At 48.7% G+C, this 25,581-nt stretch overlaps 1 protein-coding gene and 2 long non-coding RNA genes across 3 annotated transcripts; 2 read left to right on the forward strand and 1 right to left on the reverse strand.

The window, feature by feature from the left end:
• Positions 1-1,468: 1,468 nt before the first annotated feature.
• STK32A (serine/threonine kinase 32A) lies at positions 1,469-24,495 on the reverse strand. The gene is made up of 13 exons (XM_062627749.1): positions 24,232-24,495; positions 23,558-23,738; positions 19,545-19,600; positions 18,229-18,380; positions 16,295-16,468; positions 13,505-13,542; positions 9,211-9,300; positions 6,946-7,043; positions 5,574-5,690; positions 3,520-3,645; positions 2,433-2,561; positions 1,962-2,026; positions 1,469-1,606 (listed from the first exon to the last, which is right to left on the reverse strand). The coding sequence occupies exons 2-13, from the start codon at positions 23,607-23,609 to the stop codon at positions 1,513-1,515; spliced, it is 1,191 nt and encodes a 396-aa protein (XP_062483733.1). The 5' UTR covers positions 23,610-23,738; positions 24,232-24,495; the 3' UTR covers positions 1,469-1,512.
• On the forward strand, positions 3,789-5,874 carry LOC134168262 (uncharacterized). Its single transcript, XR_009966471.1, has 2 exons — positions 3,789-3,952; positions 5,270-5,874. It is a non-coding gene; the product is annotated as an uncharacterized LOC134168262 (long non-coding RNA).
• On the forward strand, positions 7,798-12,703 carry LOC134168261 (uncharacterized). The gene is made up of 3 exons (XR_009966470.1): positions 7,798-8,168; positions 9,719-9,862; positions 11,653-12,703. It is a non-coding gene; the product is annotated as an uncharacterized LOC134168261 (long non-coding RNA).
• Positions 24,496-25,581: the final 1,086 nt, after the last annotated feature.

Here is a 25,581-nt window from a genome sequence, read left to right on the forward strand (position 1 = left end):
GCAGCGCAGTATGTCCTGGGGGGTGGAGGCTCAGAGGCAGACACCAGAGCTCCCAGCACACAGGGAGTGGGGCAGGGGATCCCCAGCATTGCCCCACTCCAGGACACCCCACCACCACCACTGGAGGGACCACAAAGTGAAGACACTTAACTGGCGCTGATTTTTGGGCAGGAGCTACGGCTGAGCTGCTTGGTGCTGTGTACCGCGGCAGAGGCAGGACAGGCAGACAGGACACTGTGGTCAGTTGCACGGATGGCTGATGCCCTGCCCTGGTGCAGGTGTGCTTTCTGCCCTTTCTGCCTTGCTATGCGAGTGACCTCAGGAGTAACACTGGCTTCTGAGCCTTTCTTATGCTGTTGGTTTTATTCGGATTTTTTTTGGAGTTGATCAGATTTAGACAGAAAGAGAGGAAAGCACAGGGGAGACAAAGAACACCGTTGGGTAAATGGGAGGCAAATGGTTCCCCATGCATTCATTATATTGATGAAAATAGGAAAAATGGCAAATCAGGAGGTGAAACCTCAGGTCTGCCAAAGCATTTAAATAACGGCATCTTTCCCAGCATTACCATAATAGAAATGCTTTGGCCATTCTCAGTCCTGGCAGTGACTGCACCAGGAGTACAGCTACTGCAAATAGTAGCTGCTTAAATTGAGCATGATTTAAATAGTAAAGAGAATAAAAACACACATTCCAATTCACTTCTGGTGTTGGAAGCTGAACCCCATTAGATTCAGTGAGTTGCAGCAGCTTCATGTGATGGCGAATGGGTTTTTCATTCACCTGGAAAGGCATCTGGATCCTGGTGATTTGCCAGTGCCTGGTTGTTGCCTCTTCATTTCCACCCCTGCCTGCATGCTCTGACAGCCCGCACACCAGCCCTGACCTGTGAGGAATGAGCACAGGAACCAGCACGGAGAGGGGGAGACAGACGGGAAACCTTCACTGCCTCCTCCCAGCTGATCCTCACTTCCAGCCCTCTGGTGCCCACACGCGGGGTGCTCACAGGAGGTGTCTGTAAGCAAAGGCCACCCTTCGGTGGAGACCCTGCAGCTGAGAGTGACCTTTCCTTCACTGAGAGCAACTGACTGTGAGGATGTGGGTTTCCAACCTCCACGGAACCTGGACCCATGCTGCTGTCACCAGGAGTGATAGGAGTGATGACACTTCTACAGGCAGTGCACGCGTGGCCCTTCCGTCATGCTGCTGGCAGCACCAAGGGCTGTGATGCTGGCAAGCCAACCCAAAGGATGGGTTGAATGAAGAGTGTCTCATCCATTTCACACAGTCGCATTCCTGCCACCAAGACAGGCAAAATAGCAGGATCTCAGTCTAACTGACTGTGGCAAGTCACAAGGGCAGCACCCACAGCCTCTCTCCCCATGCCCAGGATCCACTGGCTGTAGGGTGGAAGCAGAGGAAGTGGGTGCCCCAACTCCCGCCTGACACCAGGCAGTGGTCAGGGTCCTGGCAGCAGCGGTGTCCCAGCATGGTGAAGGTGTGCAGGTGTGCTCAGGGGTTGTTGTTCTGGTTGTCCTCCTTGTACGTGCCTTTGCTCTTTGCCACTGTCAGGGTCTCCTGGATGTTGTTGTGGTGGTGTCTTGCCCTTAGGGAGAGAAAGGGATGGTTTTGCTGTGGGGGAAAGCCCAGGCAGTGCCATGGCCCACACCATGATGTGGCTGTCTGGGAGCATCCAGTTCCCTGGCACGGGCTGTGCCTTCCCAAGGAGCTGCACTGAGCCCTGCAGCCCTGAGCCCCCACATGGAGCATCTGCCCACACAGATGGGGCACTCAGTGCAGGCTGGGACCTCGAGCACAGAAATGCCACGTGGGTCCTGGCAGACCAGCAGTACCCTGCGCCTCCACCCCACATGCAGCGTTTACCAAGAGCCCAAAGCCAGGTCTGTCAAAGGCTTTGGCAAGAACAGGATCTCTTGTGCTGCCTCTGCACCAGTACTTACTTTTCTCTGTTGAAAACAATGAAGTCCCTCTGGAGCATCTCCAGGTGCTTCTGCAGGGGGCAGGCCTTTCACAATCAAATAGAAAAATAGAGAGATGAGGAACAGATTCACAGCTGACACAGAAAGATATTACAAGGAGAATTCCAAGGCAATATAAGTATCTTCAGGTATAAAAAGCATCTACGTATAAATATATTTATCTTTAGGTATAAAAAGCATTTAGGTATAAAAAGCGTCTTTAGCACTGCAGTGGGGAGAAGGGCATTCAGATTCTCCTCGTACAAAACCCATGTGTACATGTGCTGCCTTCCACCAGAGGGAAGATGCGGAAGAGTTTTGGGAATAAAGTTGGTCACAAGGGAAAAAAAACAGTCTGTTTATACAGTTTGCTGTGATCTGGATGGATGGCAATCAGCTTTACTGGAAAATGAGAGACTTCTTGACCACGTGCTTGTACCTGCTCGCTCTCACCTGGGAGGAATTGCTTCTGCTGGTGTCTTTCTCCTTCTTAGCCAAGCGCTTTTTTTTCTTGTGAAGAGGTTTTGATTCTAGGATCATTTCTTCCAGTTCGAAGGTTGGGTCACAGTTGAGTCTGCCTTTCTGGAGAGGGGAGAGGTGCCCTGAAGTGATCAGAGCCCATCCTGAAGAGTCTTTGGACAGCCTCCAGGAGCTGAATTGTGCAAACCTGAGCTGAACCCACGGTTCGGCACACACAGGGCACCCACTGCACATCATCCCTTCAGCCAGGGCACACTGCCGAGGGCTGACAATAACTGCTTCGTGCTCCCTGCTTCTGCTCTGCCTTTCAGCTGCTTTGAAGTGAGGGGTGGTGTGTCTGTGCTGGGGAGGAGTGCAGCAGCAGCCTGCGGACCTGGCTTTAAAGCAGTGCATGTGCACCCACCCCAGGGAAAACCAGCTACACAGGGGGAAAACACATGCACGTAACAAATGTGCGTAGTTAGCCCAACTTCTGTTTGCCTGAAAACCAGAGTAACTCTGCACCCACAGCCTGATTATTTTCCATAAGGGTTATGTTACTTCTGTGCTTTCAATCCAATTAAAAAAGGATCAGAAACTCTAATCTACTGCACTTGTAATTTTACTAAAAAGAAGGGGCTTGTTCAGGAGAGCCATCACAGGAAGAAACAATTGTCCTGAACCGGTGGGGGATCTCCAGGCTGCTCGGGAGCCTGTGTCTGGTGATTGGTCTTTGCATTCCCAGAGCAGGTCCAAAGCAGCTAAGAAAGGCTGCTCAGCGCAGGTTGCTCACGAGGGCTGTCAGTGTGTGCTTCACCTGCTCGGACCAGTTCTGCATCCAGAAATTCTGGGAATATTATAAACAGAGTAGATCAGTTCTGGGGCACCCGCACTTTGTAGTCGGTCCCCATTGCTCCTTATTACACACACAGGAAAGTGGAAATCCTGCCCATGCCTCTCTTTCCCCTATCCCTTGTGGCATCTGATGCTCTTGTGGAAAACTGTGAGAACTCCTGTGACCTGGTGCCTGGCGCGAGGACAGACTGCAGCCTGCAACACCTATAAAAGTCCAGCTCCTTACCATGGGAATGAATTCTGGCATTATCCTTTTCTGGAGAACAGCATCCCAGTTCACGTCTGACAGATACGGGAAGTCCTGGATATCTTTCAGCTGAGAAAAACGCTTCTCAGGGTTCAGCTCAAGCAACTGCAGTGAGAATTAAGCAGAAGAGAGTGAGGCCCTGAGATGGGAGATCAGAGACTGTGCTGGGGTCCAGCAGCCCGCTGCCCTCCTGGTCAGACACTCAGACACTCTGCTGGATGGGCTCAGTGACACCGGTGACACTGCATTAATGCTGCTGCTTTGACTGGTTCCTCCTCTCTTATTCTGGCTCAGATACCCTTCACCAGCATGTGCGAGGGGCTCACAGCCTTTAACTCTTGTCTTTGTGAACAACTTTTATCTGCATTTCGGGCAATGAGGCAGTGCAGTGACATGAAACAGCTTGTCCAAGGTTAAAAAGGTTTCAGAATGGGGAGTTAAAGTTATGCCTTTGTATCCCCAATTTAATACTGTATCTGTAAACATCCTCTGTTTTCTCACTCTAGTAATGGAATATTCATAAGTGTAATTCCCATGTGAAATAATGCATTCACACAGCTTATTTTGCCCTAGGAATTACTTGTGTGGAAGGAAATAATTGAGGTTTGTCTCTGTTCAAGGACTCGGTTTCATAAACTCCTGGTAATACACACTCCAGAGATGTAGCAGGAAGCCCAGATGATCCAAACCCCCCAGAAGGGGGTGGATGAGGAGCCCCCAGCCCCTGTCCTGTGCCAGGTCGGGCAGTCAGCGCCGTGCTCCTGTCCCTGCAGTTCATGCTCTCTGCAGAGCCCCGTGCTCCCGTCCCAGCGCCCGCAATGCAGCTCTGCTGCAAGTGAGAGCTTGCCTTGAACGGTAACAAATACAGCTGGGACGGAAGCACAGCTGGCTCATGTCTAACACATCTGAACCCGCTAACACATGGCTGCTGAACCCGCTGCCATGGGGCACTTGGAAATCTAAATAACTGAGGCATTGCATTATTCATTCACACGGGAGCCTGTACAGCTTGTGGTGTGTCATGGGCTGGGCAGACGCTTCCAACATAACAACACAGAGGACATCTGCAGTAGATACCCCGTATTACTCCTAAGCCTAATAAAATATTAGCTCCATTTAATTTTAAGCAAATGGAGATATTCTTCGATTCTCTTCTTGGAAAATATGCCATGGTTCTGTCTCAGCAAAGAAATGATGTCTCATTTTCATGAAAAAGTTTGAGAGTATTTCATTAGAGATGACAAAATATTTCTACAAAACATTCGGACCAAAGGCCAGATGAAAGCTGCAGTAAGTGCTACTTCATGGCCTGCATTTGAAAATTAGAAAGCTATATACGTACTTTCCAAAACTTGCAGCTAATGCTGTTACGCTGTGTTCACTATTCCAGCTTTGCTGCCACTGTAAGCAAACAGTGTCTGACACTGTCAAGCCATAGTTTTGTTTACTGAAGATGTGGCTTCACTTCAAACATGATTCCAGCCTCAAAATGGTTCTACTAATGATTCTGAAGCAATTCATGATAGCAGCTTTATTAAAAAATAATTGCAGTGGTGCATAAAGCACATGGCACCAAAGGATTTCAACAGTACCAGCACTTCTTGCAAATCTTTTAAATACTGGGAAAAATATGGAGTTTTTTAAATAAAAAAGGCAGGGTTGTTTGGTTTTTTTTTGCCAGATTTATTGACACATATGTGAATATCTATTTTATGGTATGTCATTCCAGAGAGACAAAGTTATAGGAGAAACAGTGAAACCAAAGTCTGCCTGTGTCCTTAGAGGAACCACATTAGCAGCAGTCATGCCTGTCAGCACAGACTCCATCCCTGTCAGTGCGGGATGCAGCACTGCCAGCTGGTTACTGTATTAGTGCAGCTGCAGCATGAGAAGCTGGACATTTACCACCTGAAGGTCTCCAGCACTGGGTCTGGACACAGTTTGCAATGACTGCAAAGGCTACAAAGCGCGATGAAGGGCTCAGTGCCCAGATACAGGCAGCCCTGAGCCCTCCACTCCCACGCTGCCCTCACCTTTTTGATGAGCAACACCATGTCCGTGGACCACGCCGCAGGGTACATCACTGTGGCCGTCCTGAACACGTGAGCAATTTCATCTGTGGAAGTGTTGGAGCGAATGTGATACGGCCTCTGGGAAAAGTGCCACCAAGAAAGCATTTTAATTCATCTGGGTTTTCAGACCCCTGGGGAAGTCTTTTTTAGAGCAAAGAAGCTTCAAATGAAGCCTCCTTGTAGATTCCCCATCCTCCCATTGAAAGTCTCTCCCTGTGTGATCGCAGCACAGTTGAAATAAACAGAATAATGTCAGCAAGAACTGTGACAACAGCCAGATACTTAAACAGCAGGACAGGAGGGAGGCAAAACCCAAACCAGCACTTCTGCTCCCATCCCTGAAAACAGGGCCATCGAGTCAAAAATCGATGTGATGAACAGTCCTGCCGTTCACTTAACATTACAAATGGAAAACTCAAGTGTTATGTTAGTATGTTCACAGGGGCACACTGCCTCCATTACCCAACAGGTCAGGCAGCAGTGTCCCCTTCATGTTCACTAACTCGATCACTCACCATTTGAAAATCTGTTCTTTAAAATATATTAATCAAGGCATTTTATAAAGCGTTCTGCAAAGACTGATGACAGCGTTTCTTAAAAGCTTATTCTACATAGCCGGACTCGAAGCAGTTTCCTATCCTCACACTATTTTAAACACCTTTTGCTTAGAAGAATGCAATTTGAATAATTCTGTCCCTCTTTTTTCACACAGCACTTCCAACCCGCAAATCTCATCATCTGCCTACGCAGCTCCCAACCTTACCAGAGCTAGCAGCAGAGCACTGACATGGCAGGCAGGGATTGTTCTGATTAATTTACATGTTGCAGCTTGCTTTTGCTCAAACTGCTCAATCTTATTACAACAGCAATGAGATTTGTTTTCCAAGTGTTTTTTTCCTGCAGGATGGGAGCTCAAAGTAAATTATACTGCAGCCCAGACTAGAAGAGTTGTTGCTCGTTTGCCTTGCCCAGCTTACATCAACTCAGAGGCCCTTGAGTGCAGCAGGGAGCTGTTGTGCCATGCTATTCTGTATCGTAACAGTTCCTCTGAGCTCTTAGCTGTGATCACAGGAACCCTGGTGAAGACATGGTTCTGTTTCCTATGGCTTGATAACCCTGAAAGCCTGGAATTTGCCTTGGGTCTTTCGTCCCTGTTCTAAAGCATTAACCTTTCCAACAGAGTGTTTAAGGAAAGGGAGGAAGGGAGGAACGCAGGGAGGGAGGGATAGATGGATGGATGGATGGATGGATGGATGGATGGATGGATGGATGGATGGATGGATGAATGGATGAATGGATGGATGGATGGAGACAGGAGCTGCATGCACAATACCCGGGTCCGGAGCAGCTCATAGGCCGTGATCCCCAGTGACCACCAGTCCACAGCGAAGGAGTAGCCAGTGGGTTTTGTGGAGTTAAACATCTCAGGTGCTGCAGAACACAGAAAAAGGAAAGTTTGCCTTGCTGATGTCTCAGGTGAGGCACCAGAACGCCTGGTGTGTGCCCCAGGGAGCAGCCCTGCAGTTCTACCAGGACACAAATTCACACATTTCCCTTCACCACATCTTTGCTGCTTTTTAGTTCAAAAGAGGGGCAGCGCTGGTGGCACAGTCCTGCACGGAACACCACGGAGGTGGACCCCGATCAGAGCACACACGTGTCCCTGCAGCAATTCACCTGCCGGGCGTGTCAGGCTCCTCGGCTGCTGTCCCAGCCTTGCAGTGCAGAAACGTCCCAGCCGAGGTGCCGCAGTGTGGAGGGAAGAGCTGACACCCATGGGTGCAAAGCCCCGGATCTCCCACCCCACCGTGTGCCGCGCAGCCGCTGCTCCCACCGGCCCCAGTCCTGCCTGGCTGTCTCGGTGCGAGCCAGCCTGACCCAGCACCCGGGACGCCAGCTTAGCCCAGACACTTGCCTGCCGTGGGAACACATACACCTTGAAAACGTGACCCTGCTGACTGACCACGGCACGGCATGGAACACCTTCCCCTGTGTTCAAAGGCAGTGGTCTGGCTCCTCTGTGCCTGCTGATAGGGAGGGGGTGGAGGCACAGGATGAAATGGGGGGGTTAGCCAATAAATTTGCCTTTTCACAGTAAGGGGAAAAAATGCAATAGGATTTTGATGTGAGATGGAGGCAAGACTTGCTCTAAAAAAACCCAAACCAAGAGCAAAGCCTTCATTAGTGCATGTTTCCTTTTTAAAAGGACTGCACCTGTGATGCAAAGGTGGGAGGTCAGCTTGGCCATTGGATAAAAAGGGGATTCCCAGGAGATTGCCCCGAGGGACTCAGCTATGTAGTAGCTGCGGGGAGGATGTGTTTTCTGTTACTCAGCTCTCAGAGGCAGTATTGCTGCATGTGAAAGTGTGTAACTTCTGTGGGAGGAGTTGTGTTAGTTGTGTAGAGATGGTTTTGAGTGCTTTTGCTTTAGTTAGAAAACTTCACTTTACAGTTGCAGAGACCTTTCTGTGTTGTGTTTGCACAGCTTCTTTCAGCCTCAGCTCAGAGTTCCTCTCTGGCTCATTACCTGCCTTCTCCAGCCCTGATTCCTCCCAGGTATGTCAGTGTTACTTTGCTTTATGCTTATTAACTGTGCCCGTGTAAAAAGTATTAAGTGGGGCTCTTGCTGATTTAAAGTCAGCTGCTTTGCTGATTTAGACAGTAAGTGACCGTAAGTCAGTTTTCTGTGTTCCTCTCAAAAAGTGGAAAAGAAAAATGCACATTTGGAGTACCAGGAAGACAAGGTCTGCACCGGGAGCGAGTGCTCTGTGGGTGCTGATTTGCTTATGAAAACTGTTCCTGCAGCTGGCCAGAGGCTGCCATGGAGGCATCCACCCGCTCCAGAGTCAGTTTACCCCAGGATTGCCCTCCTGTCCTGCTGCTGTCCTTGGGGTACAGGTTAGAGCTAAAGCCTCACCCATCTCTCCCTGGTGCTAGCAGTGCTCTCTGCTGTGGCAGCCTGACACTAGGACATAGGTCCTCCCTGCATGCTGAGCGATGCTGTGGCTTGGGAACTCAGCAAGTCCTACTTCCACTGCTTGGTCTGACCAGTGTAATGCTAGTTTTTAAAGCACCCAGTTTATATAAAACTTCAAATTATCACTAGTGATGCAGCAGTGTAAGACTTGTGCTAGTGTACTGAGGGACCAAATACAAGCCTCTGTGCTTCCTTTCCTTTGCAAGGGCAGCAAGAGCATTGCACCATCATTACATGGTTTGACTGCGGCTTGTGAAATGCTCTGAGATCTCACAAGTGCAACTGTCTTCTGTTGTAATCAAAACCATGCTGTCAGTATGGCACAGTGGCTCTAAAATCTATGTTAGCAGCTTGCTTTGGTCTGTTGTATGCAATCAGTAGGTGTATGCATGTTTTCCAGCTGCATCAGGGTGTTACTTGGGGAGGGAGTCCTGTCCCGTTGCCCTGCAGCACCTCTTGAGCTTGTTTCTCACTTCCAATAAGTGCATTTTTGCTACATACTAGGGGGAATAGAGAGCTTGAGCTCCCACCAAAAAGGACTTGACCTGTTTCCTACCACAGCTGCCAAATGAAGGCCATAAAATGGCAACTGAAGAACACCCAATTGTCAGTGGTTCTTACCCATGTAAGGCTTTGTGCCAGCGATGGTGGTGACTTTTATTTCTTTAGTCAGCATTGTGGCAATATTGAAATCAGTGATGTGCACGTGTCCTGAAAGACAGAGGTTAATGTCTTACTTGATTAGCTTTAATTTCACAGGATGAACAGCTTTGAATCAATCTTTAAATGAAATACTCCATGGAAAAGAGTTTCCAGGAGCAAAATATTTTGGTGGAAGAACTGGTGTGTTTCAGCTTGCAGGAGGCAGCTCACAGATGTGTCTGGTTACATCAGATATCCCCGTAGCTACCTTTTGGGGAGCAAAACAATGGAGTTCTCCAAGAAGCTGTTAAATGATGATTGGTTTGAGGCTTCCTAAATCGGGGGGGGGGAGGGGGGAACTGACGTCACAAAGAAAAATTTCCATCATGCTTTTGAGGGAGGGGAAAAAATCCTTGATATTTTTGGCTTTCTACCTACTGCCCTTTGGGGTTCCCAGGTACTAAGCACTCTCCGTTCTCATCTTTAGAGGATGTCTCTGCAATGGAACAGATGCTTTTGCTCCAAGCAAAAGAGCCTTGTGCCAGAAATTTAAACATCATCAAACCCTCCACTGGGTGTAGGAACAGTTTCTGCTGTCACTGCTACCTGGAAACAGGAAAGGAAATAGGAGGTGGATGTGATCTGCAGGGATGAGAAGGGAAACGCTTCCACCTAGCTCTCGCCTGCTCTTCTACTTCCACTTATTTTTTCCAAGCACTTAAATTATTGTTCCTTATTCCCTAAACTCACATCAGTGAGCATAGCAATCATGCAGAGCTGGGCAGGTGATCAGTGTAAGGCTGGCTTCACTTCACTGAAACTTGTGGGTTAGTTCAGCCCAGTTCTTCTGATCAGATGCAGGTGGTTTGTTCTGCCAGACCTCATCATCCTCCCAGGCACTGACCTTGCTCACCCTGACAAAGGTGGGCTCATTATCAAAACATCAGGTCTTTTGTACCTGGTGTTTTGCAGAGTCATTGTCTTCCTCTGCAATAACAGAGTGGCTGAATTGCTCATTTTCTCTAACCACGGAGATCAAATTAAAGTGGCTTCTACTGACCGAGATGCTACAACACTGCCCCCAGTTGTTAGCTTCAACAGCTAGAAATTCACTCTTTTTAGTTCATGAGGTAAATAGAATAAGATCACCTTTATGTGTCTGAAAGTTGCTGCTTTGCCAATGAACTCCTGTTGTCTCTTCTGGATGCTATGAAGCATTTAAGTAAATCTTTGGGTTTGTGCCTACACATGTGTTATTCAAGAATAATGATACAGGTTTCCATGCTGCAAATACCTGATCTAGGTGGGGAAAATCTGGGGAATAAAAGTTAAATTCATGATTTCACCTAAAAATGCTGTCAGGGCTCACCTCTCACATGGTATCTGATGGATCTGTCAGGGCACATGTCCCTCCTTCTTGCTTAAGCCGTCTGCTGCTAAAGAGCAGGTAGCAATCACTAGGGAGTACTTGAGAGGAAAGAATGATACACAACTGTCCTGGCTGGATGTGTCCTCTCTGTCCTTGCAGTGTTTCCTTTCATCTCTAGCTCTCATTCCACACTGTGGGGAGCTGTTTTCATACAGATGAATCACAAAGACTTGTAAAGAATTTGCTATTCCAAGCACAAACATGCCTTTCTCTGGATGTCTCTTTTAAACTATTAACTTCAAATAAATCACACGTTTTATGAACCAGCTCACTTGGGAATTGACCAAACCAAGCCGCTGGGGCCGAGCAGGGAGGCTGCAGACGGTGCGAGCAGGCGGAGCTGCGACTGCGGCGCTGTGGAGCGGGAGGGCTGAGGGGTGCGATGGGTGCCTCTGCTGGCGTTCAGAGTCAGGGCTTAAGGCTCATGTTTTCCTGAGTGCTCAGCACCTCTGAGTGCAGCCAGAGCTGTGCTCCGGGCACGGCATCCTTCCCAAGCTCATCCTGTCTGTCTGAAGCTTTCGGATCAAGCCTGTGGTTCTGCATTGAGGCAAAGAACTTTCTCATTATATTCAGCACCTCTTACTACATAATTCCGTCATCTTTCCAGATCATCTTTTGAACAAAAAATACAAAGCTTCTGCAGATTCAACTAAGGTAATATTTTAAGGAATATGGAAACAGAGGCATTAGGAGCTGTGGAGTATGGAGGCTCTTGGACAAACTGTACTGTAACATTCTTAGATGAGAGCAAATGAGCTGTGCCTGTAGTGCCTGTGTTGGCAGGAACTCATCCATTTTAGCACTGCCCTCAAGAAATAATACTGAGCGAAGGCATTATAGGGCTCTGGCAAAAAACAGACAAACAAAAAAACCTCTCAGTTTTAGTTTGAGCTTTTCTTCAGCTTTATTAGGCAAGTGACATGGCCAAAACCTGCTGATGAAATAGTCACAATTCTTGGAAACTGCCATCTGTTATATTCTTTTATTCCCAGGTGACCTGTGCTGTCACTGAGCCAAATCAACTGCTCATTACAGGAGGAAGTCACTCTGTGCTTGGAATGACCGCTGAAGGTGGTCAGCAGCTGAGGATTTTTCACTGTGGGACCTGATCCCAATTGCTGATGTTGAACAATTGCTTTATTTATTGCACAGAAAGACAGCTGCCCACTATTCCACTTTATTTATGCCTCATTTTAATTTCTTAGCTGAAAGTGCTATGCTAATACAGAATGTCACCAAACAGGGTGACAGAGGCAAAGGCATGAGATGTGTGCCAAGTTCATGACACAGGAGTCTCAGCTGCAGAGGTACTTCACAGCTGGAAAGGAGGAAGAGCCAAAGGACAGAGTTAGGGGGCAAGAAGAATCTAAAAGTGAAAGGCTGAAGTCTGACTGCTGAAGGTCTTCAGGTGCTTAAATACTCCCTGGGGACCGGCCTCAATCAAGAACATTATAAAGAACTGATGTTGGCAGATAGCATGCGTTTTGTGGTCACAAAACATCAGTTGTGAAAACCTGGTGAATGCTGAAGAGAGAATGGGGAGCTGCAGCTCTGCTCCATGGGGAAAGAGATGCTGGAAAACAAGCACAATCCAGGCTAACTACAGATGAAAATGTCACAATAACAGTTGCTGTGGGGACAAGAAAAAAATTGAATTGTGTGTACACAAAGCTTTCTGTATGCATGAGAGGATGCACCTTTGTTGCCATGGATGAAGAAGAGAAATACTACAAGTCATAGTCAGAAGGACACTGAAGTCAGGGGTAAATCCACACAAAATAACTGAAACCTCTGCAGCAGACAGTTAAACCATCACAGTGAGCAGGGAATAAGCTCAAAATCAGCCTAAATTGCAGTCATTACAGAAATTTGCAGGTTACATCCTGCTGAGCTGAATGCAACTGCAAAGACAAGCCTCTTGTTTTTTCCCCCTTTGGGAATGCTGACCTATGTTTCTGCTGTTCTAGTGCTCCCAGATCCCTCCCGGGTGGCCTGTCCCCTCCTTCCTGTGGGGCACAGAGGCTCTCGGGAGATGGTGACAGAGCACCCGCGGCTGGGGCTGGCCCGGCACCGGGCCGGGTCCGTGCCCGGGGCAGCAGCGAGGCCGGGCGCAGCTCGGCTGACGGCTCCTCAATAAATCATGAGCCAGCGCGGAGGAGAGAGGGGGAGAGCTCGGGCTCGGGCGCTGCTGGGCAACCCTGGTCACACGCGGCAGCCGCAGCCGCTCCTCGGGAGCTTCAGCATCTCCATCACAGCCTCTGAAGCGATGACATTCCTAAACTAAGGCTAAAGGGGAAAATAAAACAACATCTCTTATATCCCCCGCCTCAGATCCTCTTTGGAGCTCCCTCCCAATGTCAGATGCTCAAGGAAAAAGAAAATACCTGAAAAGGATTATCTGTTCAGCCACGATTCATTCTATTTGTGAGTCTACATCACACCCAGCCTGCAATTACATGAGCATTTCCATTAAAATGATTATATTTTGAGAAAGTTTAAAGCAAGAGCCATGAAGGTCTTAAAATAAGGTCTGCAAGGCAACTGACCGCAGGCACCCAAAAAGCATTGGTCCTGGGACGCTGTCAGGTCAATCAGTCTGAGGAGGTGTGGACGAAACTCTGAGGCACCCTCATAAACATCACTGCATCACAGGGTGCCTAGTGCCATGAAGGTACAAGATGCTGCCACTCAAAAAGCAAAAGACAACAACCAAAGCATGGAAGGATGGTCCTGGTCCTGTCTGAGCTGAAACTGAGCAACACAAAGTGAGGAAAATTGACAACCTGGACTTCACCTTGGATGTCCTGGTTCTGAATGGACGACCACAAAGCAAGTGACACTTACCATGCTCATCCAGTAAAATGTTGTCAGGCTTGATGTCTCTAAGAGAAAAGGCAGAGGAGAGACAGCCATTAGCCTAGAGAAGTGACATGGAACATGGCTGCAGATGCTTTAGGAAAGCCCAGGCTCCAGAGGGGCTCACTTCCAGGGACATTGTGCCTGAGAAGGTGCCTTTGCTGGGGCTCTTCAGCTCTGATATTCCTGCAGGGTTTGATTTGGGCATAAGAGAACAGCTAACCAAAGAGCAGAAGCAGAGGGGTGGTTCAAGGCTATGGCTGTGATGGCTGCTGTGGTTCGGACTAGCAGCACTCAGGCAGTCCACTGACAACGTTGGAGCTTCTTTTTCTCTTTCCTCTCCTGTTAACTTTGTAATCTCTTTCAGTACTGTATGTTCCCCATTTACTAAATAAAAATGCAATTATTTCAACATCTTTGTTTAGAAACACATGGGTCCCCACAGGTTTTGTTAAAAACAACCAACAAACAAAACCCGAAGTAATAATACCTATTGCAATGCTTTCACTTGAAGGGACAACGTGTACACCTGATACGCCTACTGTATCCACCTGAGTGACTTTACAAGACATTACCTGGTTTTAATGAGCTCATTACATCAGTTCCCATTCACCTGCCCTCAGGCACCTGGCAGCCAAGCACCATGCATGGGGCAGACGCAGACCCTGCACTGCCCTGGTGCCCTGCCAGCCCAGAGGAAGGAAATGAGCAGGTTTAGGATCTTATCTTTAAGAATGCAGTCACTGAGATAGAGTTTGAACTCACCCACCCCCCTGGAACCAGGAAAAGGCATCTCACCGTTTCTGTTCTCTGGTATCTTCTCACCAAAACTGCTCCAGTGGGCTCTAAATACCAGTCCCCTCCCTTGTGCCACCCCCAGCACACAGGTAAGCACAGGGACCAGAGTCTTTATCAGGAGTTCAGGTGGCCTCAGGTATGCAGCTGGTTTTCCTTGTCAGTGCAGCAAAACTGCCTCAGGTTAGAGCCAAACAGCCCAGAGGGAAGGAAGCTCCATATCTGACTGTGAAAAATGGGGATGCCATGCTCGGGAGAAAACACCGACTTAAGCAACAGCTTTAGGAAATGTTTCAGCAAACAGGGTTTGGAAAAAAATGGGTTCTTTGAATCCCCTGGTAGAAAAGCATGTTTGAAGTTTCGAAATGAACCACAAAGGTTTTCATTTCTAATCCAGCTTTCGATCTTTTCTTAATATTGTTTTTCTTTCCACTGGGGCCTTTTCTGAACTCAGTCTGGTGCAAAGCCTATGGACTTGCACCGGCACAGCGAGATCCTTCCCATGATGCAAACAATGAACAGGGATAGTTTTGTTTATTGACTATTTGTTTTTTATGAGCTAATTACGCCATTTCCTACCACTCTTCTGCATGCACGTGGGAAATAATTCCAACTGTCGGTCTGTGTTTGCTGTCTCTGCACACCTTTGTTCAGACAAAACAAGCAAACACTTGCCTGTCTCCTCATTACAGATGTTGCAGCTCAACTGACTCAGCACAGTCACTTTATCAACCTACCCCTGTCCCACTGGGTCACAGTGGCAATTAAACAACTTGCACTCAGTGTTAATCAAATAATTTGCAAATTTGACCAACTGCCATGCATGTTTTGTTGTGCTTGATTTGCCTTAAACATGTAGGGCTGCTTGAAGTACACACTGCAGCCTGAACTTTAGCTTTTCCCCACCTATGTTTACAGCTTGGAAAGGGGACTGCAGCCCCAGGCACCCTGTGTTCCTGTAGCTATCTTGTCATTCATCATTATGATGATCATCATTATCATCATCATCCTTCAGACTTATTCTTACAACATTGAGCCTCTAGCCCTTGAGTCCTATAAACAGTACTACTACTTGTGATGTATTACTAACAGAGAAGGATTTCTTCTCTGTTCTTCCTCATGCCTGTGCCCCACTCAAATAGTTCAGGCCAAGCCAGCAGCAGAATTTACCCCTCACTGCCCAGGACAGAGACAGCGAGGCTGCATTTCATGGTGTGTAATTCATGCTCATGCATTATTTGGTGCGGGTGAGCAGGTGCCAGCACGACGTCCCTGTCACCACACACCGGAGCACATCTGAGGGCAGCTGGGACGCTGGGATCAGGTGCATCAGGGTAGAGATCTGCACAGGTACAGAGCAAGCCAGCAGCACGGGACGTGGGACTCCTGAGAAACCAGGAGCTGCGCTTCTAAAGTGGTACTTTTAAATGGGATAATCTTCTTCCCATCTTTACTAACCCCCTGCTGGTCACTCCCACTTCACACTCCCTGTTAGCAGCCACCAAGTCAAAATATGGAGGATCCCTGAGGTTTGCATGGCCCAGTTCACCAGCAGGAAGCAGTTGCACATCCATCCGTCCATCCAGAGCTGACCCTGCCTCTCCAACCAGGGAAAAGCTCTACCTCCCCTGTTACTCTGTAGGTCTCCCGCTGTGTGGGGAGAGCTCAAATACTCTTTCACTGGCCATGAAAAATCTTGGTGACCAAAAAGAAGCTCTCACTATTTCTAGAAAGGGATTAACCTCATACAGAGAACTGCCATGTTTGGTCTCATTCCTTGTCTTTCTGTGTGGTACAGAGAGAGGAGCAAAAGGCAAATACCTATGAATGTAATAATAGGGGAATTCTGAATGCTGATGCCTACCCACCCTGGACCAGGACAGATGTTAATAAGCTACAGCTCATTTCGCTGGGAAACATGGTGTTTTACACAGAAACATTCAGCCTACGAGCACCAGCCCTCCTCCGAGGTCCCCAGCTGACCTGTGGATGATGTGCCTGCTCTGGAGATAGTCGAGGGCCAGCACCAGCTCACAGATGAAGAGCTTCACGGTGCCTTCTTGGAACCGCACATTCTGCTGGAGGTGGTATCGCAGGTCCCCTCCAAGCAGCAGGTCTACCACCATAAACATATCTTCTTCATCCTGGAATGAGTACCTAGAATGGTGTAAGCATGGTTAAAGTATACTGAAAAAAGACAGGTTATAATGAGACATATGGTACCCCTGGGAATACTCATCATTTCTTGGAACTTTTTCAATTGGGAAATAATAATTTCATGACCTTTCCATGCTCCCTTTCCTGTTGCAACTAAGCTCCTACTGGCATACCTGAGATGACCATAATTTAGCTTCAGATCCATAACAGTCAATAAAACCATTGGCTCCACCCAGCAGGGGATGCAGCTGCTGCTCTCTGATGCTCCTCTTTAAGTGACCTCACTTGATGCAACTGTTCACCAAGTGTCCCTCTGAGGCAGCGACTGGCTATGAGCTTTTTTCTCATGGATTTCCTCTCACAATGCATGAGCATCTTCATGTGATGAGCAGCATCAGAGAAACAAAGTATTACTCCACACAAAGCTTATAGTGCATGTACCATTCAGAGTGCAGGAAAGCTAAGGAAATGCTAAAGGCATCCCTAAGCCAGAAGCAACATGAAAGTAGGGACATTCAGCTGATTTGCTCTGTGAAGGTCTACCCATATGTTGTTTAGTTCTCAGCTGCTCTGTTTTGCCTGGAACTGCTTGTTCAAGTAGGAGTGCAAGGTTTGGAGCTATGTCCAAGGCTCTGGGAGGTCTAGATACATGGTTCTCATTTATACCCTGGTTAGAACAACACTGAATGGCCATACTATCAAAATCACGAGAGTTGACCAAAGAGCATTCAGGTTTCAGGAGGCTGCAAAAAGGAACATTAAGTTATTTAAGATTTGTGATCTTCAGTGTGGTTTAGCCTCACATTTTGTGTTTAGCATTGATAAGTTCTACCTCCTTCTAAAATAAATCCAATATCCAATAAATGTAATTCCCCACCACCCCAGAGCGATCCTGTAACTACAGTGTATTTGCCACTGCGTCGTGTGCTGTATGAGACCACACCACTTGAAATATTACTGGTGTCCTAATAAAATCAACCTGGCAGAGTAACAGTAATAGAGTTATTTAAAATTCCTTTCTACTGCCCCAAAACATGCTGAATCAAACAGAGGGGGAAGAATTAGAGCATCTTTTATCACTCAGATGGTCAATCCCATTGCTAATGGTTGAAAAAGGACTATTACCAGAGTGTGTACGTTGCATTTATCAGGTACTCTTGAAGGAAGGAGACTTTTTTACACACACATTTCCCTAACAGCTGTTTGGGTTTCTGCAATAGAATTTGAATGGTATTATTTGTCTGTCAGTAAATTCACTGATAAATTGCTTTTATCTTTGCTGATAAGCAGAAGCTCAGTCAAATATCAATAAGGTATTAAGGAAGGCTGTTTAAAGCACAAAACAAATCACAAAATCAGAATCGGGAGGTGATGAGAAGAAAGCACTGCTTGGCTATTGACCCTGTGCTCTTACTGCATGGTCCTGGGAGCTGCTGCTTGTTGTAAAGAGCACAATTAAATAACAGTGGGTTATGGTCACAAGCAATGCCTGCCTAGGAAGAAACCACAAGGGAACACATGAATAAACTCTCCTGTGCTTGTCTGGGGGGTCAGGGGAGATAACTTCCTGTTTAATTAAATGAGATTCCTCTAAGAACAGAGTCCCAGTCAGTGGAACAGCTGAGGAGCCTCATGGGACCGAGCCACGGTGCAGGACGTGCCTTGTCCAGAGCACAGAAATGTGCAAGTCAGGTCTCAAAGACATCTATCTCTAACTGACCACACTGACTTAGCCAGCAAGCAAATGAGCAGTATCTTACCATAAATTAACCAGGAAGGGGTGTTCCAGGCCCTGCATAATCTGCAGCTCCTTGAAAACGTTTCTCACTTCATTACGCTCCACGCACTTCTGTTTATTCATATATTTCATGGCATACATCTTCTTGGTGTCGTTCTTTTGCACAACACAGACCTAAGTGAGCAAACAGAGAGGTAAAGCAGAGATGAGTTCTCAGTAGATTTAGGCAGTCACATGGGTGTTCTCCATGGGCTTTAGCAAAGTCCACGCTGCCAAATTCACAGCTCCACATGCTGACACTGCAACCCTGGAGCTCACAAGTAAATTTCTCATCCAGTTTTCAGCCAAAGAAACGTTGCTGATGGGAAGGTGAGGGGAAAGAATTTGTCACCACAAAGACAGGAGACAGGGAATTGCACACAAGTCAATGTTTTATTTAACAGCACTGTATAATCTTGGTCACGTCTATCCTTCCCACATCAGTTACTGTTCGGACAAGTCCTTTCCATCACAGAACTTCAGGTTAGAAACTGGGGAGCAGCACCTTCTTGGTAAGCTTCATTCAGCTCACAATGAACCTCAAGCTTTGTTTGAGGTTATTGGGTTTTGAATTTTAATCTTTCTTTAGTTGTATTTTATCAATTCCTGAAAGAAACCTTGGTTCAAGGGAAGACTTGGGGTTTGTCTGAGTAAAACAAAACAGACCAGTTTTCCAGACTTGTTTCCGTAACGCTTTGAGTTTGGGATGCAAAGTTTCTTTCAACCACCAAGTAAATCTGTCTAGAGATTTCTGTCACACTCTGTACCTAAAGCACATACCCCATTCCTGGCAGAGTGTGCCTTTACAGGAGGTGGTAAATGACTTTCTAGAACTCTGTCGGCGTATGCAAGTGGGCAATTCCTTAACAGCATTAAAATAAAATGCATGACCGTAACCTGATGCTTAACAGCAAACTCTGAGTTTCACAGAAATACCCTCTTAAAATTGCCAGGTCTTTCATGTTGACTGTAGTTCTTTATTAAAGCTGCATCATGATGTTCAGTGTTGATTTGAAGGGGAACCTCAGAAAACGCTTATCCAGAAGCATACTGAAAGTCAGCTCATTTGATTTGTCGGTTTCCCATTTTAATCTCCTGTAATAGAGATGGTGGCTACGGTGTGGATGAGGAATTGGGCTCTGTTTCCCTCTTGATTACCAGGAGTTGAAGCTCCGGTCAAAGCTCATTGCCAGTGCAGGGGTTTATTTCTTTACTCTCACATGAGCCTCTAATTCACCCATTTCTCAATCTATTACATTCCCAGCTGTCCAAACGGTGATTAGTTCACAAAATACTTACTTTTCCAAAGCTGCCCTTCCCAATAGCTCTCAATATCTCAAAATGGTCAAAGGTGACTGCAAGAAAGAGCAAACATTCACATATTAAATAGCCGAGCAAACGTTTGATGCTGTTACATGATCTCTACTTTTTCTCCATAAGAGGTGAGAAAAACGAGGGATACCCTGTTGCTTTTGGAGACCTCGGTGCTGTTTTAAACCTGGTGTTTAACAGCTTTTTCTCTTTGCAGCTCAGCTACCAAGGCAAGTTCCCTGGGTCAGCCTTTGTCAACAGCAGGTCAGGCAAGGAACCATCAGTGAATGTTTTCACTCTGCCCTGCCTATTAATCATGAAAGCCTCATCTTGTTCCTGCTGAAACCAAATGCAAACAAGTTGAGTCCATCAAACACTCATACAAGGTGGAGACATCGATGGACAGCCAGATCTGCTTCTCCCTGTGGTATTCTAGACAGCTGTTTGATAACTGAGCAAGATAAACACAGCGATGTGGGCAAAGCTCTGCTGCCGCACAGCATCCAGAATGGTTGATTCTGCTCAGAAGGGAGACAGAAGAGCAGCAGCTTTGCAGACCACGCACTGGAACAAGAGGGAGGAACGTGAACGTGCATTTCACCTCCTGGCCTCTGGCGGGGGATGGAGCCGGGAGCTGGGCATCTGCACAGCGAGAGAGAATGTTCTGTAAGGGCCAATCTGAAGGACCCTACACATCAAGTGTTTCTGATCAGCCAGGATGAAGCTGCCTGTGTTTCATCTCAGGCAATAAATAGATCCAGAGAAACAGCAAATCAAATTACCATACAGCAAACACAATTTAACTGCACTGGGCTCAAACCCTGCTGCTGCTTGCTGGATAAGGCACCATAGCAGTGGTTACTGAGTTGAATGTTCTGGATCCTGCTAATGCTTCTCCAAGAGGCTGGTGCCCAGCAGCCATCAGCTAAGGAAAGGTCTTGCTGCTGGCTGGACCAAACCACAGGGACACCCTTCAGTGCACCAGGGGAAGGTCCTTTCCTTTTAATAAATAGCTGAGCTGGTCACAAGAAAGCTAACTTGCATACTTTGTATTTAACTCTCAATCTCAGCACAATCACATTTAACCTCTGTTTTAGCTTTCCTACCATCCCCAGTTTTCACAGTGAGCCAATCCCAAGTCTCACTTCCAGAGAGTACTGAAATTTGCGGTGCCCAAATCAGGAACCAAACACGTGCTCTTCATCCTGAAGACACATCTACATATTTGACAAACCGCATTTCACTGCCTGATGGCATCTAAAACTGAAAAACCCCAAGCATTTGCCCTTCAGAGGGAAAATTCATGCAATATGCCAACTCAGACAGATTATGTTTAAGAGATGCCAAACAAGATAACAGAATTGCCATAAAGAAGTAACTGAAGCATAAGCATGAAACACCATTGTGGAAGCAGGGGTTGTATTTCTAAACCCAGGTTCAAGGAACAACATTTAAATTAAAAAAAAAAAAGCAGAACCTAACCAGCCCCAAAACACACCCTTATCGGAGACAAGTCAGCCCTGCCAAGAACCTGAACTCTACCTGACAAGTGGAAGTTGATGCTTTCGGGGCTCAGGTCATCCCATCCCCACCCACCCCAGTACAGCCAGCACAACACTGCATGATCTGGTAGGGCTTGCCTTCCTTTTGTCACGCATTTCCCCCATTTCATTATATGCCCTCTGTCCCTTCTCTGCTCTGTAGCCTCAGGAAAACAAGTGCTGCCAGCAAATCAAGAATGATAACGTAAGTCCCTCCGTGTGGGGGACCTGAACATGATGCAGATCCAGGCGAAGAAACAAAGACAGATCTAACGCACTTCTCAGTCCCAGAGCAATGTAAAGGCAGAGCAGCTGATGGTGGGCTGGAGAGGACATCAGCAAAAGGCCACAGAATGATATATGTCCATCTCACCCTGCCACTGCCCTCACCTACTACTTATTTCTGCTTCTTCCAACAGATCTGGCCAGCTGGGGAGGATATCTGTCTGCCATCCCCCAGGATGCTTTCCACACCCTTGTGCCCAGAAGCAGCACAAACAAAATCCAGTTTTAACATGGGTTCATCCTGGCTGCATCAGGAGCTGAGATCGCCTTGGAGCACTGAACCTTCTGTTCATTATATTTTCTTTTCATCTCATGAGCTTATTATGCACAACTGTGACTACTTGGAGGAAATACTAAGAGAAAAATACTACTGTCATCCTGCTTCAGCCAAAGGCAAACTGAGCCACACGGGGGGGGGTGGGGGGTGTGTCACCTGACAAATGAAACTTATGGTGCACAGAAAACAGTCAAATTACAGCAACAGCGATTTGGAAAAACCTGCAGGAGGCATCGTGTCTGTGTGAGAGCCAAAGGACAATGAGCGAGCACAGGCCCTGTTCTGTGCCTGTCTCTGCACAGCATAAAGTGGTCCACTCAGCTCGATATAAATCCAGATGTTTCCACTCTCAGGTCAGCCCCTTCACGACCCTGTTTTGCAAAAAGCTTTGCCTTGTTGCAACTGCCTGAGTATTCTACAAGCTGTTTTGTTGGGGGGGTTCAAGCACAGTTCTCTGAGAGGCAGACCCAATGCCTGGGTGGAATGGCAAAATGCTCATGAGCCCGCCAGAGGTGGGATTTGAGCTGTGCACCGGAGCACTGACATCACTCATGCTGTTGCTGTTGACACCTACGTAGGTTCCAAAGGAAAAGCCTCTCCATGACACAGCTGAAGAGGTGGAGATGCTCCCCACCAGCCTCAGCTGGGGAAGTGACCCCACAGTGTCATGGAGCAGAGGAGCTGCTGTCCTGCTTCTGGCTGTACCCAGCAGCTCTTAACTGAATGACAAGATTGTGACATGGAAGGTGAGGCAGTCTCTGGTCTGAGAGACCGTTTCTTTGCCAAGAAAACAGAAAAGTGAATAGGGGACCTCTCCATTTCAGTTGGGTTTCTCTCTCCCCCCATATATTAAAGTACAACTAATTAGAGAAAAAACATACCACCACTTTTTAAGGGCCATGAAAGCACAACTGCACCAGACTGGACACTGCAACTGAGTGCAAGGGTGACTTCTGAGCTCACTGAAACTCAACAGCTCAACACTGAACTACTTGAGATGGTCTGGACCAGGTCCTTCCCTTGACTTCCCAGCAAGACACAAACACACTTATCATGGGGCACAGCATTTCACACTTGGGAAGCCCAGAGCCCTTTGCCACAGGGCTCACAAGGGCTTCATGTGCTGCCAAGTTTTGTTTGCAGAAACCAAGCCCCTTTCAAGCACAGAACTGGCTTTCATAAGAAATCACTGGCCTGAGAATATTTACTGCCCCAGGTGAAAACGCATATGGCAGTGAGCAAGCTGAGTCATGCAACAGAAAATACATTTATGGAACAATCTTTTAATGACTGACTATACACTTGGCAGCACAGTGACACTGGCCTCGAACACTGCTCTTCAGCAATTTATTCTCCTTTTCCAGCCAACCAAGCCCTCATTCTAGTCTCCAAGTGCCAGTGGGTAGAGCTGCCCAGCAGGGCAGCCACTGGGAGCCTCCACCTCTGCTGACCAGGTCCTTCTCTGTGTCCCTCCCACCAAGCCCAAAGCAGGGACAGGAACATGCATTGCTGAAGCTATCTTCCCATCACACTTCACACTCGTCCTCTTTGTGCTTGGTCTCCAGAACAAACCTCCCCCACCTCCACAAGCACAGCATTTCCTCACTGCCTTCAACGCACCACCAGCATCCCTGAGACATCTCAAAACCAAACTTCTGCCAACGTTCTCCCAGTGCCCAGCTGCACAGAGAGGAAGCAAAAGGACCACCTGACACTGGACCACAGCTCTGCAGGCGACCAAGGACATGCTGCTGCAGCAGACATTGGTATGCCTCTGGTTAACCAAAACCTCTGGGTCTTTGCAACTCCGTCACAGGAGCTAGGGGCAGCTCTCAGAGTCACCATCTCTGCATTGGTGGACTCTGCAGTCCAAGACAACGACTGGGAAGAGCTCTTACCATCTGTGTTTTCATCGGAGGGGGGTGACTTGCTGGAGGTGTTTGCTCCCATGATGTGCTCAGCCCAGGCTCAGCTCTCTCCACCACTCTTGGGTCACCTCCTGCAAAGCAAAATGACTCCTTGATGGCGATTCCCAGGGGTCACTCCCAGCAGGGCTGGGCAACGTTATGCTGCTGCTTCCTGGAGAAGGCAGGACATGTGCCCACCTGAGTGCCAGCGCCAGGGCTTTATGAGCAGACTGTGCTCTCCGACAGGGAAAAGTGCTCAGCAGCACTGAGGTAAGGGTCAGACCTTCACACGCGAGGTGAGCAGGGTTAGTTACCACTGATGGGCCACTACCGCGCTTCCTCGGAAGGGGACCGCAGCTCAGAGGGGGTCGCAAATAGTTTCTCTTACACCTCATTATTGCTTAAGCGCTGCTCAGGGCGGGGGGTGCTGCTGAACAACCGGGACCAGGCAGTAAGAGCAATACAGAGCGCTCTCCTATCGCTTCTGTCCCGGAGAAACCGCAGGTGACTGAACTCTCCCGCAGCCACCGGCACGGCCGGGAGCTGGTACCGCCGGTGCCGCCTTTGCCCGCGTTCTCCCGGAGCCCGTCCGCGGGACCCTGCGCTCCTACCGCGGCTGAGACCCCCCCGGAGCGCGGCTGAGCACGGCCGAGGGAGGCACCTACCTCGGAGGGAGCGGAGCCGCCCGGAGGGGCCGCGGCAGGACCGACCACAGCCTGGGCCGGGCGGCGGCAACCGGAGGAGCGGAGCGGAGCGGCTGCAGGGTCCCCGCCCGCAGCGGGAGGAGCCTGCGGCACCGAGCCCGAGCCCCTGCTCCGGCGCCCGTCAGCCGCGCCCGGGCCGGGGCAGGACGATCTGCGCCGGTCACCCCTGCTCGGTGCGAGGAAACCCTCCAGGAGATGCGCTCCCGAACAGCGCCGCTGCTGCCGGCCCGCCCGGGCTCCTTCTGCTTAGCGGTACCGGGCGATCGGCTTTTACTGCGGTGACAAGGGAGGGCGCTGAGGCTCCCCCCGCCCCGGTGCAGCCTGCCCCGGAGAGAGGAGGCTCCCCTTCAGGGGGGCTCAGGCCGCGGGGTGCGGAGCTCTCCCCCTGCAGCCGGTGGGGGCACTGCGGGGCGGGGCAGCACACCCGGCTCAACGCCGGGTCCCGGCTGAGCACAGCTCAAGTTACTCTGCTATGTGCAGGGCTGAGACCCGGGAAGCACCATCTCCTCCATTCCTATTTGAATGGGTCCTGTAAAAGGACAGACACCCGAATTCACAGAATACAAACTGGTTTGCGTTGAAGGGACCTTAAAGCTCCTCCATCTCCAACCCCTGCCACAGGCAGGGACACCTTCCCCTAGAGCAGCTTGCTCCAAGCCCCTGTGTCCAACCTGGCCTTGAACACTGCCAGGGATGGGGCCGCCACAGCTTCTCTGGGCACCCTGTGCCAGCGCCTCAGCACCCTTACAGGGAAGAGCTTCTGCCTAAGAGCATGAGCTTCTGCTCATCTCAATCTCCCCTCAGGCAGGTTAAAGCCATTCCCCTTGGCCTGTCCCTGCAAGCCCTTGTCCAAAGCCCCTCTCCAGATTTCCTGCAGCCCTTTTGGGCACTGGAGCTGCTCTAAGGTCTGCCCAGAGCCTTCTCTTCTCCAGCTGACCCAGCCCAGCTCTCTCAGCCTGGCTCCAGAGCAGAGCTGCTCCAGCCCTCGCAGAATCCCTGTGGCCTTCTCTGCACTCATTGAACAGCTCCACATCCCTCTTGTTTTGCTTCCCCAGAGCTGGATGCAAGACTGCAGTGGGGGTCTCACCAGAGCAAGGCAGATTTCCCATCCCACTGTCCATACCCTTTGGGTATCAGCTTTTCCTCTCATTCCTGAGTGCTCAGAGCAGGCTCAGGTTCCTAGGGCTCCGAGGGAGAGCAGTCCTTGCCCCAGGGCAGCTACAAGTCAGAGTAATTATCCAATTTTAGCCATATTCACATGTTACTTGGAGAAGAACCAACAAGCTAAGCACAGCTCAGGTCCCCTTGAAA

Source organism: Pezoporus occidentalis, unplaced genomic scaffold (assembly GCF_034315485.1).
Source record: "Pezoporus occidentalis ecotype Australia unplaced genomic scaffold, CSIRO_AGI_Poc_V1 ctg305, whole genome shotgun sequence".
Lineage (NCBI taxonomy): Eukaryota > Metazoa > Chordata > Aves > Psittaciformes > Psittacidae > Pezoporus > Pezoporus occidentalis.

Bases quoted from the DNA above. Each gene is read 5' to 3' on its own strand.
- STK32A (XM_062627749.1), bottom strand. From the start codon at position 23,609: ATGGGAGCAAACACCTCCAGCAAGTCACCCCCCTCCGATGAAAACACA. The intron at 16,469-18,228 runs GTAAGATACTGC...ACACCATTCTAG, and splicing joins CCCTTCCTGGTTAATTTATG to GTACTCATTCCAGGATGAAG. The intron at 2,562-3,519 runs GTAAGGAGCTGG...TCCCCTCTCCAG, and splicing joins TGCCAGAATTCATTCCCATG to AAAGGCAGACTCAACTGTGA.